The following is a 20,096-nucleotide window of genomic DNA, read 5'->3' on the forward strand; positions in this document are numbered from 1 at the left end:
GTTATTATTCCTAATACAACTCTATCTTTCCAAACACATACTTCATTGGGCTTCCGAGCTTCATATTCTTCGGGTCCTGGGCCTCCAATAAACCCCGGGTACCATCTTCGGCAGGCCCATTGGGGATTCCTATGTCACACGTAGGGCAGCTCACAATATCTATACATGAAGCACAAATTGCAGAAGACAACCATCTAGCTACTGCTATGGACCCATAGTCCAGGGATGAACTACTCACGTATCACTTCGGAGGCAGGCATGGTGATGTAGATGCCTCCGGCGATGATTTCCCCCTCTGGCTGGGTGCCGGGAAGAGCTTCAGAACCCCCCGAGATGGGTTCTGCAATGGCGGCCACGACGAAACTTTTCGTGGATGGAGGCTCAGGTATCCAGGATTTTCCCAAGATCATGAATAAATATGCAGAGGAGGCGAGGTCGGTGGCTGCCTGGGGGGCCCACACCACCTCTACGCGCGGGCCACATCCAGGCCGCGCCATGGGGTGGTCTGGCCGCCCTGTTGCGCCACTTCGTCCCCCCACTGGACTTCGTCTTCTTTTTGGTAAAATATTGACTTCAGCTTTTGTTTCGTCCAATTTCGAGAATAGTTCTTGTACAACTTTTCTGAAATACAAAAGCAGTTAGGGAACTGGCACTCTGGCATCTTGTTAATAGGTTAGTGCTGGAAATCATATAAAAGTGCATCGAAGTGTAAGCAAAACATATATGAATTGGTGTAAAACAAGCATGAAGCATCAAAAATTATAGCTACGTTTGAGACGTATCATTCACCCAGCATGTTATTTATCTTTATGGAGAGACACCTCTAGTGAACTGTGGACCCCGGCCCTTTCCTTTACACTGATAAATTCAACCACTACAATCCTACTCTGTATACTTACTGTAAGCTCTGTTCTCTTTAATTACTGCAAACATCTCCTTCCACTCGATACATTTAATCCTTTGTGTTCAGCAAAAACGGTGTGATTGACAACCTCACTGTAAGTTGGGGTAAAGTATTTTGGTTGTGTTGTGTGCAGGTTCCACATTGTTGCTGACGCCGGTAGTGCGCCCTGCCACTAGTCAGCCAACAACAACTTCAGAAGTCGCGCCTTTCTCCTACTGGTCGATTAAACCTTGGTTTATTACTGAGTTAAAACTTGTTGTTGTGCTCATCATACCTTCCTTTTCGGGTTCCCCAACAGTGTGAAGTCTGCGTACGACAAGCACACGCCATCAAGCTTGCGCGCGGTGGGGGCGAGTGTGGCGCAGCGCAGGGCGGGATCGAGCGCGGCTTGGCACGTGCGGGTTGTGGTGGTCAGTTGCGATTGGCCGCATGGGTGTTGACTTGCAGTGATACATGTGAGGTCGCGTGGGGCAGTGGTGACGCAGCTTGGTGGTCGTCGATGTGCGTCACGGTAGAGCCAGCGAGGACGAGCGGAGGTGAGCCGGCGGCGCGGGTGCGGAGGCGATGCACACATGCAGGTGGTGGCTGGCCGGTAGCTAGTGCTCCTTTGAGCCTGCCGGTAGTACTCCTTGGGATCTAGTACCGGTGTGAGAAATCTAGAACTAGGAGTTCTTGCTCGCGATGAACACGAGGAACAACACAGCGGAAACCGGACATAAATTCGTCGATTCGAGGAGAAATATGAAGAATTAGGCCACGAAATTTTGAGGGAGTGTAATTCAACCACCAAGACAATAGATCTGTGGATCAAAACCACAAAAAACACAGCAAATCGGGAGATCAAATTTCGAACTATTTTTGGGGTATTTTTTCAGAATTTTTTTTTGGGAAAAATTGGAGGGGATGGGGGTCAAATTTGTGGTATCTCTGATACCATATGATGCGGGCTAAGCCTCGATTGTGTGGCCCGATCTCACGAATTGACCAAGAACAAGTGGGGGTGAGGGATGAACACGAATAATGGCGAAGAACACGATGAACGCACGCAAAACACACACCAAACCGATACAATTAGGTTTGCTCCCAACAGTCTGAACCACTGTCCCGATAGAATCTCTCGAGAGAAAGGCACGAGGTTGAATCCCCGAGAGAAAGATCGGTATACGATCGCTAGAGTCACACATGTGAGAGACCGGCGGTAGAATCACATGCGTGAAAGACTAATCATATAAGGAGTGCCTTGATACAATAGATTTGGTAATCTAAGGAGGGGGTTTCCCTAATCCCAAAGGGATGGTGGAGGCATAAGCCAAGTTTAGTTCATTCTACTCTTCCTAGTGAAGGGGGATGTGGGAGCCTATATATAGGGAGCCACTAAGGAGGGGTAGTTTAGGCATACAAAGGGGGCACATGGGCCTTGGTCAGAATTGACTTGTGGCAGGCCCCTCACTTAGTCCGGAGACTCCGGTCTTGATCTTCATGGGCCGGAGACTCCGGTGTGAGTCGATGAGGCCGGAGACTCCGGCGTAGCTGCGCCTGGAGTTTCTTCGATCTCCTCTTCCATGCTTCCACGACCTCGACCTTGAGTCCTCGAGCATCCATGTCGTCTTCCACTTCCTCCGTACTTGGCGATGTATTCCTATCATGGTCATATGACGGAGGATGAAGTAGCATACCATTCCACATAGGCAATTGTAGGCACGCATGAAAGAGAAGATTCACCTTTGCGTGACGAGTCGGCGTTGACGCACATGATGTGGCAAAGACCGAAGGTCGGGCCGCATAACAACAAGCACAAATGTATATTCCTACAAACTACGAAATATGGTGGTTCACGTGTAATCCGTCAAGCAGAATACAAAGCTCTTACAAGTTCTTACCAAACAGGAGGAAAGCGATATGGCAACCAACAGAGATCAACGTCTCCCCCAACATTGCACAAAGCGATTACCAGGTGTCGACACAATGCACGTGGAGACAATATGTGGAGCTGTAGGAAGGTATATATATAGTAGCAAAAACATCAATTGTCAAAACAACGATGCAATGCTGAAAGAATGCTCAACGACGATACTGTGCTAGTCCTAGGCTAGACCGTGCTAGAGACGTGAGCCTAGAACACTAACGAGGTCACGACGCGGCACACAAGCAACAAGCAGCGATGAGGTGGCGACCGAGATGCGAAAAATCACCATCATGGCGAGTGTCTCAAACTGATTCCCGAGGTCTAAAAACAGTATAGCCTCGGAATTTTTTGTTAAAATTTCTGAAAAGTGCTCCGGAAAGCGCGCAGGCGCAAAAAAATGTCGCTATAATGGCTAGTGGAGAAAAGTGATCCCCAAGGTCAAAAACCAGTGTAGCCAGAAATTTTTTCGGAGGCGGTTTCAGACTTTTTTCTCTCTCCTTCCTCTTGGCCTATGACCAAAACTTAACTCACGGAGTTTTTGATTACATCACGGACAAAAAAAGAAGGAAACAACTAACAAGAAAACAGAAGAAACCTAATTCTACTCGGACTCGTGTCACGACAGAGAAACAACAACAAACTGTGTCGCAGTAGGAAACGATGGCGGAAGCGGATGGTGGCTGTTTTAGGGTTTGTGATGCGAAACAACATATGGTAGGTGTATATGGCGGTGGCAGAAGTATATGATGGGTGTATATGGCGGTGGCGGAAGTGTATATGGTGGGTGTATATGGCGGTGGCGGAAGTGTATAGTGGGTGCATATGGCGGTGGTGATCTGTGAGCGGTGTGAACGTGCGGCGGCGACGTGACTACTATGACCAGAACTCGAAACTCTAAGGGAACTAGACGCCAAGACCAGCAACTCGACACGAAGATGCAGACACAATTTCAACAATGCAAAACTGAAAAGACAATGCAAAGGATTGGGATGGTTTATGGGACGATATGGTCTAAACCCTGACTGTATTTTTTTTGCTTTTCGTTGTTAATAGGTATGAAGGCGGATGCAATCTACACTAGGAAAACTATAAAATCACCGAGCAACCTGAAATCTGATAGCACTTGATAGGGCAACGGTGTTCAATCTTTCGATGAGATGATGATAACTTTGATTTGTTGGTGGAGTTCGTGCTTGACGGTCCAACTACACGTGCAAAGCTCGTGCGCCAATGCAATCGCTAGGACAATCTCCGGGAGTTACTGATCTTGCAGGTGCACGATCAGCCTGACCAACGAGGGTATTAATTTCTACCTGAAATCGAGAACAAGTAAGAACTAATAATGCAATCAAGATATTGCGGATATAGATGAAAGCTTTATTCAAAAGGTAGGATACCGTATAGTCGGTCTTATTCTGTGTGTTAGCCTCAAAAGAAGTACACGAGAGTTGCAGCAATGGTTAACTTTAATCAAAATCCGAATCTAAAAGTGACGTCTATGAGGGTATTTAAGGCGGAAAAAGGAGAGGGTTTCGGCCAACCCTAGGTATGGTGACCGAACCAACCTCTATGTGTCATTTTCTCCTTCAATACAGACTCTAAAACATAGTTGGATTAATTCCTGCGAAATCGACACGGGTGTGGCCCAAAACTAAAGGTGACGCAACACCATATTATGCTATGGACGAATTTAAGAAGTATAATCTTATATATTTCGTCCAAGTCTTCATTCATCATTATGGCGACTTCAAAGTTATGAAATCTCCACTTGTGGCCCCTCTTCGATCCTCACATGTTTGCTGCCATCTCAATGCCCGATCATGCTCCAATGGTTGTCCCTCTCATCCATGCTAGGTTCATCATTCCTAAGAGTAATAAACAAATCTAATTTAGGCAGCATCATATTCTCATACATGTGAGTAATAGTTTGAAGAAATGATGGTATGTCATCATCATAGACAGTATATACGTATATGTAGTATTTGTATATGTCTTGTATTTTGTATCGTACACTATGAGTACCCCTATATATATGAGGTAGCCACACCCGTGTAGGGTGTTGAGCAGTTGCCCCAAATTATTGTGTTTAATAGTTACTACTCTACTCAAACCAATAGAAAGCCTTCTCAGCCACATCCTAAACAACTACAATCTATAGCCTCAGCTCATGGAGAAAACAAGGTCACAACGCTACCGCGCGATCTAAACTTATAAATCACTAGCACCAAAGGGTGGGACTCAACTGCAGCTTTGAATGGTACAAAAAGGGTGGGTCTCACCTTGCTCTGCCAGGAGCGGTCCGGGGTGGGGGAGACGAGGGCGCGCAGATCTTGGAGAGTTTATGTCTTCTCCGCGCGGAGGAGATTCAATTCATCAAAGCCGAGGAGGCCGAGCAGAGGAAGATGATCTGACAGAGAAGGGAGAGGGGAGAGAGGTTCCGGCCGCCGAAGAGGATGGCCGTGAGCTCTCGGTGACCAGCATCGCCTCCTCCGTGTCGCGCGAGAGAGAGTGCGAGAGTAGCGGATTTGGTTCCTCACCTCTCGAGTGGTGGAACACTCTTCCGGGAACGAACGCGGAAACGACGCAGAAACTGTACCTCGTGGGCAACCAAATGGTCACGTGGGCTTACCCGGATTGATTGGACCTGGAGTTTGTTCGGCCGCAGAAAACGGGTGAAACCCTAGAAAGAAAAAGCGTACAATCAAACGAGCCCTAAATGGGCCGACAAACCGGGATGGTAGGAGCTCCCGCGTAGGCGCGCTACGGAGCAAATTTCCACCATCACGGCTTTGACTTTTGCGCGGGAAAAGCTGCTCATTGGCGCCAATTTTTCCCGCCACTCCCAGCATTCACCTCCAAGCGCCGCCTCCCCCTTATCAGTTACCACCCCTCTCTCCCCACAGTTCCCCATCCCGCCGAAACCCTAGCCACATCTCGCCACCACACGTCTGCCCCCCCGTCCTCTAACCTTCTCCAGCCCCGCACATGGTAAGTGAGCCATCTCCTTCCCTTTCCCGCCTCTACCAGAACCACGCCGCCACCGCCGCCGCCGCCGCGTGCAGTCGTCGCCGCTGGATCTAACGTTTCGTCGGTTGATTTGTACTGCCAGGATGACTCGGAGAACAACGCGCCGTCGACGCCGGGCTCGCCGGGGTTCAGCACTGACAGGCTGCCGCCCAACACCACCACCAGCCGAGGCGCCACTGACCCGTCCTCCTACTCGGACGACGATGGCGAGGCAGAGGTCGACCCCAACGTGCTTCCCGACGACGATGGTGCCGCCGTCGTTGCCGACGAGGAAGAAGAGGACGGTGAAGACCTGTTCAACGACGACTACCTCAAGTAAGCCAGACATGTCGGAGATGGTGTTTTTCGGGATCTGGTGTGATTTAGTGCACCTTTCAGGGGTTTCTAGTTGTTGACAGGCTTGGTCCGTAAGCTCTCGTAAACTGGTTGCAGAATCGATAACTCAGTAACTTTTGGCTTTCAGGAATTTAGGGTTTCTGGCTTAGATTTAAGTCTGGCATAGGCAGATTGTAGCACTTGGATACAAGGGAGTAGTCAAATACATAACTGGATTGTGCCTTTTGTGTCAAAATCATTGATTTTTGGCAGTGACAGTGTTGCTGCGCTATTGTAGCGAAATTTCTTCTAGCTTGCTTTCCTGAATCAATTAATCTTATAACCCATTATTCATGCTTGGTGTTTTGATGTGCTATATTTTATTTACCAACTTCAGTTGCCTATGTGGATTTTTAGCTGGTGTCTGGTGTGCCCTGTCCTCTTTGATGAGTTCATTCTTTGACAAAGATTTTGTGATCAGTGCTATTCTTCAGCTACAAACAGTTAGCAAAGTAACTGTTTTTTGCATTGTTGATATGTAGTTTCTACTTTCTGGATTGGTTGCTATTTTGGGAACTGGGTAATTGTGAATTCATGAATAGTAACTCATTTCTCTATACATTTTACTATTGGGCTTCAAAATGGTTCAGGTAACTATAAACGGATTACAGTACAATTTTAGCATGTTCACGAAAATAAGCCATAGCTCAACTACAACACAAACCTGTACTAAATTGCAAAGTTTATGCTATACCTCTTTGTTTGGACTAATGAATATTTTTTCTCATTTTTAGTGATTACCGAAGGATGGATGAGCAGGATCAGTATGAGTCGGTTGGGTTAGATGACTCGATAGAGGATGAGAGGAACCTGGATGAGATCATGGCTGACCGGAGGGCTGCAGAAGCGGAACTTCATGCAAGGGATGTAAGAACTGGTGTGACAGCCGATCGGAAATTGCCTCGTATGCTTCATGATCAGGGTAATGATGTCACACAAACTTCTTATTTTTTATGGAGTACGATGACAAACCTTGCCCTTTTGCCCATTTACTTGTATTCATGTTTGAATCACTGTTTGGGCATTTAAGACATGTTGGTTTTTATTATTGCTAGCTGTGGTGAATTGTTCTTTCTAGTTCTTCTGAAATGAGAACTGTTTTTATATTGTTAAGTTTGATAAAAGATTACTTGGCTGGGAACTTAGAAGGCCAGATTGCAAAGCCGATTTTCTCTTATTCTTCAGCATCTAGTATACACTTGAAACAGTGTGTTGTCTGACTGTTTCCATCTATGGATTGCTGTAATGAATCTGCGATCACTAGTCATACAAGGTGTATACTACAGGTTTCTTATAATTAATTGTGTTGTTGGTGATTTCCATGTACTGAGAATGCAAGTTGATCAGAATTGCACCAATTGGTTGCTTGAGGATTTTAGTTATAGTATCCTTCTATGGATGGTTTAGATAATTCGTGAGCAGCGGATATCCTTGATGAATAACACAACAAATGCTTGGATTCCAGCAATCTCAACTTATCATTTCTTTGATATCACAGATACAGATGAGGATATGAACTTCAGGCGTCCTAAAAGGCACCGGGCTAACTTTAGACCACCAAGTGGGCCAAGAACACCAAGAAGTGATGATGATGGTGATGGTGCCACACCTAGTTCGCCTGGAAGATCTCAGCCGGGAATGTACTCTGGTGGTGATGTGCCTATGACTGATCAGACTGATGATGATGGATACGAGGTATTTACATATGGATGCAAATTAACCTATGCTGTTACTCAGCATATGCAATTGATTTGTTCCTATTCTGACATTTTAATAAATATGATTACATGCAAATCAAGACAAACATGCAACACTTATTTTGAATGGAGGTAGTATATTTTAATTGAGTGAAGCAACTCATGTTTTTAGGGCCTAAAGAGTTGTGCAGTTTTGAAATGATTTTATTCTCTGCAGGATGAATTTGATGAAGAAGATGAGATGAACATGTATCGTGTTCAAGGAACACTTAGAGAGTGGGTCACAAGAGATGAAGTCCGGCGGTTCATTGCAAAGAAATTTAAAGAATTTCTTCTGACATATGTAAACCCTAAGAATGATCAAGGAGAGTTTGAGTATGTCCGACTAATAAATGAGATGGTTCTAGGTACTGTTTCACGTCTACTTTCCTACTTTACATGAACTGTGTCTGCACTATAGTAGTTTATAATAATTGTCTGCTTATAACCTATACTTGCATATTTTACAGCTAACCAGTGCAGTTTAGAGATAGACTACAAGCAATTTATTTATATACACCCAAACATTGCCATCTGGTTGGCTGATGCACCTCAGTCAGTGCTAGAAGTTATGGAGGAAGTTGGCAAAAATGTTGTTTTTGATCTCCACAAGAATTATAGAAATATCCATCAAAAAATATATGTCCGAATAACCAACCTTCCTGTCTATGATCAAATACGCAATATCAGGTATTTTTCCTTACCATGTCATCACTTAAAAATCAAACTAAATCATGTCTTTACATCCTACTTCTCGTTGTGCAGGCAGATTCATCTAAACACAATGATTCGAATTGGGGGTGTTGTTACTCGACGATCAGGTGTGTTCCCGCAGCTGCAGCAGGTCAAATATGATTGCAGCAAATGTGGAACTATCCTGGGTCCTTTCTTCCAGAACTCGTACACTGAAGTGAGGGTTGGATCTTGCCCTGAATGTCAATCCAAAGGACCATTTACTGTCAATATTGAGCAAGTATGTGGCTTTAAACAGTTGAAGTTCAATATTTCTTTTCATGTCATGTGGTGCATGATACTGGTCTTTCTGCATGGGTATGTTTTTTCGTCCATTCAGTGATTGAACTACTTTCCCTTAGACTATATACAGGAACTACCAGAAACTCACTCTTCAGGAAAGCCCAGGAATTGTTCCTGCTGGTAGGCTTCCCAGATACAAGGAAGTAATACTTCTGAACGATCTTATTGATTGTGCTCGTCCTGGGGAGGAAATTGTAAGTGTTAACCACGGTCCTTTTAGCAGTTCTTTGTATGTTACAAGTAGAAATCACACTTGCTTTTACTGCTTATCCATTTTCAGGAGGTTACAGGGATATACACAAACAATTTTGACTTGTCTTTAAATACAAAGAATGGTTTTCCAGTTTTTGCCACAGTAGTGGAGGCAAACTATGTGGCAAAGAAGCAGGACCTGTTCTCTGCCTACAAATTAACAGATGAGGACAAGGCAGAGATTGAGAAGTTGTCAAAGGATCCACGCATCAGTGAAAGGGTTTGTCACTGAATCTTCAACCTCTTGCAGCAGATATGATAGATATCCAGCATTATTTAATGCCAGAACTTTGGGTCTACAGATTGTCAAATCAATTGCACCATCCATTTACGGTCATGAAGATATCAAGACTGCCATCGCACTAGCTATGTTTGGTGGGCAAGAAAAGAATGTGAAAGGAAAACATCGCCTAAGAGGTGATATTAATGTTCTCCTCTTAGGCGATCCAGGCACTGCAAAATCTCAATTTCTCAAGTAAGGACAGATAAAAAATCATTTTCATCGGTTCCTTATAGGATAATCCTTCACTAACCAATATTCTGTAGGTATGTTGAAAAAACAGGACATCGAGCTGTATACACAACTGGAAAAGGAGCTTCTGCTGTTGGACTCACTGCAGCAGTTCACAAGGATCCAGTAACAAGGGAGTGGACACTTGAGGGAGGTGCACTGGTTCTTGCTGATAGAGGCATCTGTCTCATTGATGAATTTGATAAGATGAATGATCAAGATAGGTATGAAACAGCCTTTTCATGCTGTGTGATTGTAATAAATATTGATATATTTCCTATTGTTCCAGGGTGAGTATTCATGAAGCCATGGAGCAACAAAGTATCAGCATATCGAAGGCAGGAATTGTCACATCCCTTCAAGCTCGGTGCAGTGTTATTGCTGCAGCAAACCCAGTTGGAGGAAGGTAATTTGAATAACTTGCATGCTATATCTGGCCCTCTTATTAAGAAGCATTTTGAATCTCAGCATGCTTACTTTTGCAGGTATGATTCTTCAAAGACGTTCACTCAAAACGTTGAATTGACGGATCCAATTATTTCGCGTTTTGATGTCCTCTGTGTTGTCAAGGTTTGTAGATCTTCGTGTATATATTTCCAGTGCTTAGTTGTCTATCAATATTGATTACCTACTGCAATGCAGGATATTGTCGATCCGTTTACAGATGAAATGCTTGCAAGGTTTGTTGTAGATAGCCATGCCCGATCTCAACCCAAGGGTGCTAATCTTGAAGAAAGAGTTGCAGTTGATGAGGAAGATGATCCATTTACTGTTGCCAGACAAGCTGACCCAGATGTATTTATCTTTCTACTTTCACTGTAAAAAGCTATCTTCCACTCACATTCTTACCTCTTAACGAAATCTTCTATCTCCAGATCCTTTCTCAAGACATGTTGAAGAAGTATATTACCTATGCCAAGTTAAATGTATTCCCCAAAATACATGACACTGACCTGGACAAGATCAGCCATGTCTATGCTGAACTTCGACGTGAATCATCTGTAAGCCAAACACTTGTAGTTGTCTTGTCCAATACTTTTATGCTAACATTTGAAAATTTATATCCTTGAAGACTAGTATGCAGTATAGCTTGAAACTGTATTTTGCAGCAAGGTCAAAGAGTACCCATTGCAGTAAGGCATATTGAATCAATCATACTGTATTTTGCAGCACGGTCAAGGAGTACCCATTGCAGTAAGGCATATTGAATCAATCATTCGAATGTCTGAGGCACATGCAAAGATGCATTTGAGAAGCTATGTGTCTCAGGAAGATGTTGACTTGGCCATCCGTGTGCTACTTGACTCATTTATTTCAACCCAGAAATTTGGTGTCCAGAAAGCACTTCAGAAGGTAACTTTTGAACTTGAACTGTTGCTGGTTTCCAGACAATGCTTAACGTCCATGTTAGTTTTGCACAGTAGGCTACATAATGCTGTTTTTCAGATATATACTGTTTTGTTGAGGAATATGATATTAATTTCCTTGCTTTAAAGGCTGATGGTCAAAATCATGCTTCCCTATTGTATAATCTCTTTAGATTTGAACAAACTTCTGCTCTCTACAGAATTTCCGAAAATATATGACGTACAAGAAGGATTATAATGAATTGCTTCTGCTCCTTCTGCGCACCCTGGTTAAGGACGCTCTGCACTTTGAAGAAATCGTGTCAGGATCAACCACACCCCTCACCCATGTTGAGGTTAAAGTGGATGACCTGAAGAACAAGGTACGAGCAAGAAACACCTTGAAACACCTTTGCTCGTGATTCTTACTTAGCTGAGCAACACCACTACATTTGTTTGTTGTCTGTTCCCGAGGTGATGGTTTTGTAATGCAGGCCCAAGAATATGAAATTTACGACCTGAGGCCATTCTTCTCCAGTCCTCATTTCAATGACAACAGCTTTGTCCTGGACGAAGGGCGAGGGATCATCAGGCATCCAGTTACAGTGTAACACCTCAGTAGACCACTGATGAACAGCTACCATCTTCCTCTAGCAACGTCCACTCCCACTGTTAGTGACAGAATGACTGCTTCTGCTGCTTTACTTGTGATCTGAGATTGGTGTGCTGTTTGTTATCTGAACCTGTACTGCCTTTAGCGGCATTTAGACATATGTGTGCTGTGTTGGCACCCAAATTTCTCAAGTGTTGAAATGAATTGTATGACTGGACATAAATCTTGTGCTATGTGTTCGCCAATTAAGATATTGATTAAATTCCACTTTTACCCCCTAGTTTGGTATTTTTGACACCACTTGCCCCATTTAACATAAATCCTCAATGGTTACCCCATTTAGTGAAACTTGTGCCACTTTATACCCCATTTAAAATTGTATACTATGACCCCTTATGTTTTCTCTCATTGGCACTTGTCTTAGCCCACGATGTCCTCATGTCTTCTCTCACTTACATCATGATGACATCCCTTATCGACATCTGTTCGTCAGTGCGAATAACCCCATCATTTGGTGCTCCCGTCCATGGATGAAATACACAAGCTTGTTTGTGCAATGATAGATCTCAGTCACCGCCATTGCTTGTGTTGAAACCGGCAGCGCTGTCTTGTTCTATGACACAGCTAAACGACACTAGTAGTCAGCTAGCTAACTAGAGCATGCTTTGTAAGTTTGTAGTAGTCTAGTGAAGTACCTCGTATAAAAGTGTTGTACTTCATTTCTAGTCAGTTGTCCTTCTAGTACTAGCACGTACGTAGCATCGCAGCTTGCAGTAGTTCGTCACACGCTTCAGCCAAGTGACCGCTGCAAGAAAAAGTGTTGTACTTCACCGAAGAAGAGCACCGAGAGACGAGCACACATGCCACACCACCGGCAGGAGAGAACGCGTTGTGCGACGGTGGTGCAACATAGACATGCCAGAACTAGAATGTGAAGATCGTCGAGATTACGCCAAGACAAAATGTGCTGAGATATGGGAAGCTACATCGACATGATGACCGGGTCCAACCTAGCATAATGTTGTAAAAGTTTAAATGGGGTAAAAGTTGGCACACTTTTAGCTAAATGGGGTAAACGTAAAGATTTTTTTGTTAAATAGGGTAATTATTGTCACAAATGTCAAACATGGGGGTAAAAAATGAAATTAACTCGAAGATATTTTCTGAGTGGCCATAAGATTTACTTCTAGGGCAATTTCGGTTGAAACAAGTCCCTCTGTGATGATGCCACATATAGCGGTGGACCTAGATAGCGCCTCATATAGCTCGCCATAAGAGAACACCGGCTCAGGCAAGTAAATGCCGGCATTCAGGATACTCTACCCTGTGCCTTGTTGACCGTCATGGCAAAGCCGAGCCTAATAGGAAAGTGCTTCATTTTGAATTGAAAAGGGAACATCTCACCATCAGAGAGGCAAAGCAGGATCCTTGGCAAGAAGATCCTCTTTCCAGAATATTGGCATATCAAATTTTTTTTGCAACGATGACATTCCTTTGGAATCGTGTGGGGGACTCTTGTCTTTTGAATTGATCCCATGCAAACTGTGAAGATTTTTGCGACCGTTGCTCCGTATGGTGCCATGTTCCTTCCTTGTTCGTATTCTCCATGCCTGGGCTGCCGTCGTTGTAGCTAGTTACGTGGGGCAAGCAACCGCCAAAGCAGCAAAGCTGATGGAATGGGTTTTGAGGGTTGGCTTGCCGGGGTGATGTTCAGGGGAGATATCCGGACCTTCGACGCATGTCCCCCCTTAGGGACAACGAAGTCAGTCCCTGAGAGAGTTACTTTGTGTAGGGGGAAATAGATCCTCCCGCAGAAACTTCCTCATGGAAAGAGGGAATTAGATCCTCCTAGAGAGGCTTCCTCGTAGAGAGAGGGAATAGATCCTCCTGGAGAGGCTTCCTCGTAGAAAGAGGGAATAGATCCTCATGTAGAGGCTTCCTCATAGAGAGAGGGAATAGATCCTCCTGGAGAGGTGATATGTTGCAAACGTATCTATAATTTTTGATGCTCCATGCTTGTTTTACACCAATTTATATATATGTTTTGCTCACACTTCGTTGCACTTTTATACATTTTCTGGCACTAACCTATTAACAAGATGTCACAGTGCCAGTTCCCTGTTTTCTCCTGTTTTGTATTGCAGAAAAGTAGTACAGGAAATATTCTCAGAATTGGACGAAACAAAAGCCAAAGTCAATATTTTTTCCGTAACGAAGACAGAGTCCAGAGGAGGGACAAAGAGGTGCCACAGGGCGGCCACGCCATGCCTTGGCGCGGCCAAGCCTGGGCCCGTGCCAAGGGGTGGTGTGGGCCACCCTGGCCTCCACCGACCTCGCCCTTCTGCCTATTTATTCATGATCTCGAGAAAACCTAAAGACCCGAGCCTCCACCCACGAAAAGTTCCGTCGCGGCCGCCATTGCATACCCTAGCTTGGGAGGGTTTTGAAGCTCTTCCCGGCACCCTGCCGGAGGGGGAAATCATCGCCGGAGGCATGTACATCGCCATGCCCGCCTCCGAAGTGATGCGTGAGTAGTGCATCCCTGGACTATGGATCCATAACAGTAGCTAGATGGTTGTCTTCTCCAATTTGTGCCTAATGTTTAGATCTTGTGGGCTGCCCTACATGATCAAGATCATCCTTATGTAATGCTACATGTTGTGTTTGCTGGGATCCGATGAATATAGAATACTATGTTGAGATCGATTATATATTCTTGTCATATGTTATTTGTGATCTTGCATGCTCTCCGTTGCTAGTAGTTGCTCTGGCCAAGTAAATGCTTGTGACTCCAAGATGGAGTATTTATGCTCGATAGTAGGTTCATGCCTCTAGTTTTCTGGAAGAGTGACAATAACTTCTAAGATTGTAGATGTGTTGTTGCTACTAGAGAGAAAACAACAATGTTTTATCCAAGGGTAATTCTATTGTTTACTTTACAAACATTGCTTGATGCGATAATCTGTTGCTTGCAACTTATTACTGGAAGGGGTTCAGACGATAATCGGAAGGTGGATTATTAGTCATAGACGTAGTTGGATTACGGTCTATGTATTATGTTGCAATGCCCAAACGAATCTCATTTTAATCATCTTGTCATGTATGGTTGGTATTCTATCAATTGCCCAGTTGTAATTTGTTCACCCAACATGTTATTTATCTTTATGGAGAGACACCTCTAGTGAACTGTGGACCCCGGTCCTTTTTTAGACTGATAAATTAATCCACTGCAATACTGTTCTGTTTACTTTCCGCAAGCACTGTTCTCTTTAACCACTGCAAACATCTCTTTCCACTCGATACGTTTAATCCTTTGTGTTTACCAAATTGACAACCTCGCTGTAAGTTGGGGCAAAGTATTTTGGTTGTGTTGTGTGCAGGTTCCACGTTGTTGCTGACGTCGGTAGTGCGCCCTGCCAATAGTCAGCCAGCAACACCTTCAGTAGTCACGCCTTTCTCCTACTGGTCGATTAAACCTTGATTTCTTACTGAGGGAAAACTTGCTGCTGTGCTCTTCACTCCTTCCTCTTGGGGTTCCCCAACGGTGTAGACCACCATCAAGACTTTTTCTGGCTTTTGCCGGGGATCTGAAGAAAAGTTACACCATAGAGATTGCTAACTCCCACGGCAACTCCCAGCAAGACTTTTTCTGGCGCCGTTGCCAGGGAGAAAAAGGATTTCTGCAAGGGGAATCTCTCATCTCCAATCTCTTTACTTTGTTATTGGTTTGCTTAGTTTATTCAATGCTCACCTCCCATGTTGATGTTTCTTGTTTTTCACCAGTTAGGCTTAATGGAAAAACAACAACAAAATTAGAGAGCTTTATAGTATTTATCTTGAGCTAGGACATGAAGCGTTTGAAGAGAAAATTAAAAAAACTATGGAACTTTATTTGCATGCTAATAGCAATGTTATTAGTATGAATTCTTTGAACACCATTATTGCTAATGCTATGGAAAAGTCTAAGCTTGGGGAAGCTAGTTTTTATGAAAATGATCTTTTTAGTTCCCCAACTTTAGAGGAGAAAATTTGCTATGATGATTACAATATGTCTCCTATATCTGACGATTGTGGTGATGAGAATAATAATGATAGCTATTTTGTTGAATTTGCTCCCACTACAATTAATAAGAACGACTATGCTTATGTGGAGAGTAATAATTATTTTATTCATGTGGCTCATGATAAGAATGTTTTATGTGATATTTATATTGTTGAGTTTGTTCATGATGCTACTGGAAATTATTATGAGAGAGGAAAATATGGTTGTTGGAATTTTCATGTTACCAAAACACCTCTCTTTATATTAAAAGTTCCCAAGTTGCTCTTGTTTTACCTACCCAGGCTTGTTACTATGTGCTTCTTTGATTTATTTTCTTACAAGATTCCTATGCATAGGAAGTGGGTTAGACTTAAATGTGTTTCATATTTGCTCCTTGATGCTCTCTTTTGCTTCAATTCATATTTCTTATGTGAGCATCTTCTCAAATTACCGAGCCTGCTGAAATGCGTTAAAGAAAAGCACTCTTGGGAGATAACCCATGTTTTATTTTTATAATTTTCTTTTGTTGAGTCTTGGAAGTAATTACCTCTGTAATAACATCTCCTTATCATTTTTATTTCGTTTTTGTGCCAAAAATATCCTCTAATAGGAAGAACATAAGATTTAGGGAAGTTGCTGTCCTGAAACAGATTCTGTGCTGTCACCATAAAAATTCGTATTCACGGGCAGAGCGGAATTTTGAGCTGCCAATTTTTATGCATATGCCCTAGGTTATTATGTAACTTCGTTAGTTGACCACTTTTCGATTTGAGCAACAGAAGATTTTCGAAAAAATCGATATTTACCTGTTGTTCTGTTTTGACAGATTTCTACACTATTTGCATTTGCCTCTTAATTTCTTTCTTTTTAAGTTCTTTTGATCAATGAGATTTTTGAAGAGGTTGCTACAGTAGATAATGCTTTAATAGATGTTTGATATATGTTAGAACTGAACCCAAGTGGATTTATTATTTTGATTGTACTAATGCTGCTAATAAGAATTGTGTGAAGTTTTGTATGAAGGAAGTTTTCAAGTGTAGGGAGACAAGAATGATGTAATGAGATGAACTATGGACACAATATCAAGCCTGGGTATTCCCATGTCACCCCAAGAAATATCCAAGAGGTACAAGCGTCAAAGCTTGGGGATGCCCAAGGCATCCCCTCTTCATCAACAAAGAAACATGTCATCTCTCTATGCGCTATATTTTTATTGCTTCATACGCTATGTATTGTTCTTGGAGCGTATTTATTTTTGTTTTTAGTTTAGTTTAGTTTTGTTTGCTGTAGCATATGGTTGGATCCCGGCATATTTATTTTGGAGAAAGACACGCTCCGTTTTAATTGCATAGAACGCTCTAGTTTCCGCTCTTATTGTTCCGCGAGTGTTCTATTTTGCTAGTACTGCGTTTAGCTCTTGTTCTTTCACTCGAATTTTGTTCAGAGATTGTTAGTATTCTTTATTTATGTATGATTAGCTCTCTGGTCCATATTGTTTTTCATCTCTGAGAGCTATTTCAAATAAGTTAATTGGTGTTGGAGACGAGTAAAATGTTGCATGCTTATAGTGATGCAAAAGGAAGCATGTCTAGACTGTGGCATAGACTTTGGCATGTCATGTTGGATGTTATTCTTGTCATATGCTTAGAATTTATTGTTGTAGCATGACTTGTCTCAAATAACTGAGAGTTCATAATGTGCTATTGAAAGAATCATGTGTTGTTTCCATCATACAGAGCATAATATTATGGTATTCTCCTTTGATGCTTTATTGGGTTGACTTGGCACATATTTATACCATGTTATGACTACAACCAGTCAACTAAAGCCTCTATGATCATTTAGTTTTTGACTTGTAATATCACTTCATTCTTTGATTAATAATGGTTTGTCGCTATGCATTATTATGGCCATTATTGCTCTCTTAGTTGGTCGCTCCCAGTCTTTTGCTAGACTTCGCCTGTACTGAGTATGAACTCTGCTCGTGCATCCAACCACTAAAAACCAAAGTTTGCAAATTGTGTCCACCATATCTACCTACTAGCATTATTGCTATTCCAAGTATGTTCATCATGTTATTATTTATCTTCCAAATTAAATTTTGGCATGAGAAAATTAGTCAGTAAAGCTCTCACGAACTTGATGTCACATTTACTTTCTTGCACATAATAAACTTGATCATTGTGACTATCTTATGAAGTTTATATGTTTGCAAATTGCGAGTTGGCAGTTAGCACAACCATGCTTTCATGGGGAACGCTTTCAACATTGCAGTTATTCATATTTAGTTGATGTCATGTTTTTTGTTTATGGATGCCTAGCGGTGCGAAATAAATTGGAAACTTGTAAGTCCATGGAGTTTGCATATATGTTAGAGAAACGCATGGGCCGCTAATCTAAGCCATGAATCATTCATGGTGGAAATTTACAGCGAACCATAGTGGGCATTCTATGAAGCATCTTCAATAAAAAGCTAAACCCATAGTAATAAAAGGATTGCTGAGATGCTCATTGTCTGTTTGTCTTGTCATTTTGGCATGGGATTGCTCCTATGCAGGAGTACTTTCATATCATGGGGCAGGAGGTACCCCGTTGGCGTTCTTAATGATACATGTATACTTACAATGACAAGAACTTATTTGGGACCTAAGTTGAGTAGCATGAGGTTTAGGTACTCGTATTCAAGGGGCACACGATTTTCAACTTGTGATTTGTCAAGCATATAACTCATATTTGCCCTCACATTAACTTTAACCTTTCAAGATGCTTATGATATGGGCAATGAGAGCTCAAAGCTAATGAGTACCATACTTTTTGGAAGGTTTATAAAACTTGTTAATCTTGCTTACTCCAAAGAGTCTTTCTTTTACTTTTATGTTGAGTCTTCATCTTCTTCTTTATGCACCAATTAACAGAGCATAGTTGTCATTCTTAGTGCAATGTGCATAGTCCTAAAATTATTATTGATTGATTCATGATTATGCTATTGCTTGTTCTTAAATTACTTGTATCTAGTCACCCTTTGAACTTTAAAGGTGTCCTAGCATTTATGTTTTGCTACTTCATAAATGACATGTTGAGTACCACTTTGCTATGTTTTCTCTATGCTCATAAACAAACAGTTGCTTTCAATGCACAATTATTCATGATCCTTTGTTTGAGTTACTTTTCATGTTGTAACATATTTGCTAAGTTCTATTGTTAGAATTATATCTTTCATGCCTATGTTTAGAGTACTTGGATCCCAACTTACAATGCTTTTACAATGCTTGATCAAGATTGTGTTGGCTGCATGTCACCTCAAAAATTATTTTGTTATCACTTACCCACTCGACGACGAGCAGGAGTTAAGCTTGGGGATGCTGATACGTTGCAAATGTATCTATAATTTTTGATGTTCCATGCTTGTTTTACACCAATTTATATATGTTTTGCTCACACTTCGTTGCATTTATATACATTTTCCGGCACTAACCTATTAACAAGATGCCACAGTGCCAGTTCCCAATTTTCTGCTATTTTGTATTTCAGAAAAGCTGTACAAGAAATATTCTCGGAATTGGACGAAACAAAAGCCGAAGTCAATATTTTTCCGTAACGAAGACATAGTCCAGAGGAGGCACGAAGAGCAGCCACAGGGTGGCCACGCCATGCCTTGGCGTGGCCAAGCTTGGGGCCGCGCCAAGGGGTGGTGTGGGCCACCCTGGCCTCCACCGACCTCGCCCTTCCGCCTATTTATTCATGATCTTGGGAAAAACCTAAAGACCTGAGCCTCCATCCATGAAAAGTTCCGTCGCGGACGCCATCGCAGACCCTGGCTCGGGAGGGTTCTAAAACTCTTCCCGGCACCCTACCGGAGGGGGAAATCATCACCGGAGGCATCTACATCGCAATGCCCGCCTCCGAAGTGATGCATGAGTAGTTCATCCCTGGATTATGGGTCCATATCAGTAGCTAGATGGTTATCTTCTCCAATTTGTGCCTCATGTTTAGATCTTGTGAGCTGCCCTACATGATCAAGATCATCCTTATGTAATGCTACATGTTGTGTTTGCTGGGATCCGATGAATATGGAATACTATATTGAGATCGATTGCATATTCTTATCATATGTTATTTGTGATCTTGCATGCTCTCCGTTGCTTGTAGTTGCTCTGGCCAAGTAAATGCTTGTGACTCCAAGAGGGAGTATTTATGCTCGATAGTAGGTTCGTGCCTCTAGTTTTCTGGAAGAGTGACAATAACTTCTAAGATTGTAGATGTGTTGTTGCTATTAGGGAGAAAACAACAATGTTTTATCCAAGGGTAATTCAATTGTTTACTTTGCACACATTGCTTAATGCGATAAT

General features: G+C 42.6%; 1 protein-coding gene across 1 annotated transcript; it reads left to right on the forward strand.

Annotated features, from left to right (window-relative positions):
• Window positions 1–5,723: 5,723 nt before the first annotated feature.
• LOC124698763 (DNA replication licensing factor MCM2) lies at window positions 5,724–11,945 on the forward strand. The gene is made up of 18 exons (XM_047231198.1): window positions 5,724–5,798; window positions 5,920–6,152; window positions 6,947–7,134; window positions 7,711–7,907; window positions 8,127–8,316; window positions 8,419–8,638; window positions 8,714–8,921; window positions 9,043–9,177; window positions 9,264–9,455; window positions 9,538–9,710; window positions 9,782–9,970; window positions 10,036–10,152; window positions 10,232–10,316; window positions 10,389–10,541; window positions 10,622–10,747; window positions 10,917–11,099; window positions 11,314–11,475; window positions 11,587–11,945. The coding sequence occupies exons 1-18, from the start codon at window positions 5,796–5,798 to the stop codon at window positions 11,701–11,703; spliced, it is 2,871 nt and encodes a 956-aa protein (XP_047087154.1). The 5' UTR covers window positions 5,724–5,795; the 3' UTR covers window positions 11,704–11,945.
• Window positions 11,946–20,096: the final 8,151 nt, after the last annotated feature.

This window comes from Lolium rigidum, chromosome 3 (genome assembly GCF_022539505.1).
Source record: "Lolium rigidum isolate FL_2022 chromosome 3, APGP_CSIRO_Lrig_0.1, whole genome shotgun sequence".
In the NCBI taxonomy this organism is placed as follows: domain Eukaryota; kingdom Viridiplantae; phylum Streptophyta; class Magnoliopsida; order Poales; family Poaceae; genus Lolium; species Lolium rigidum.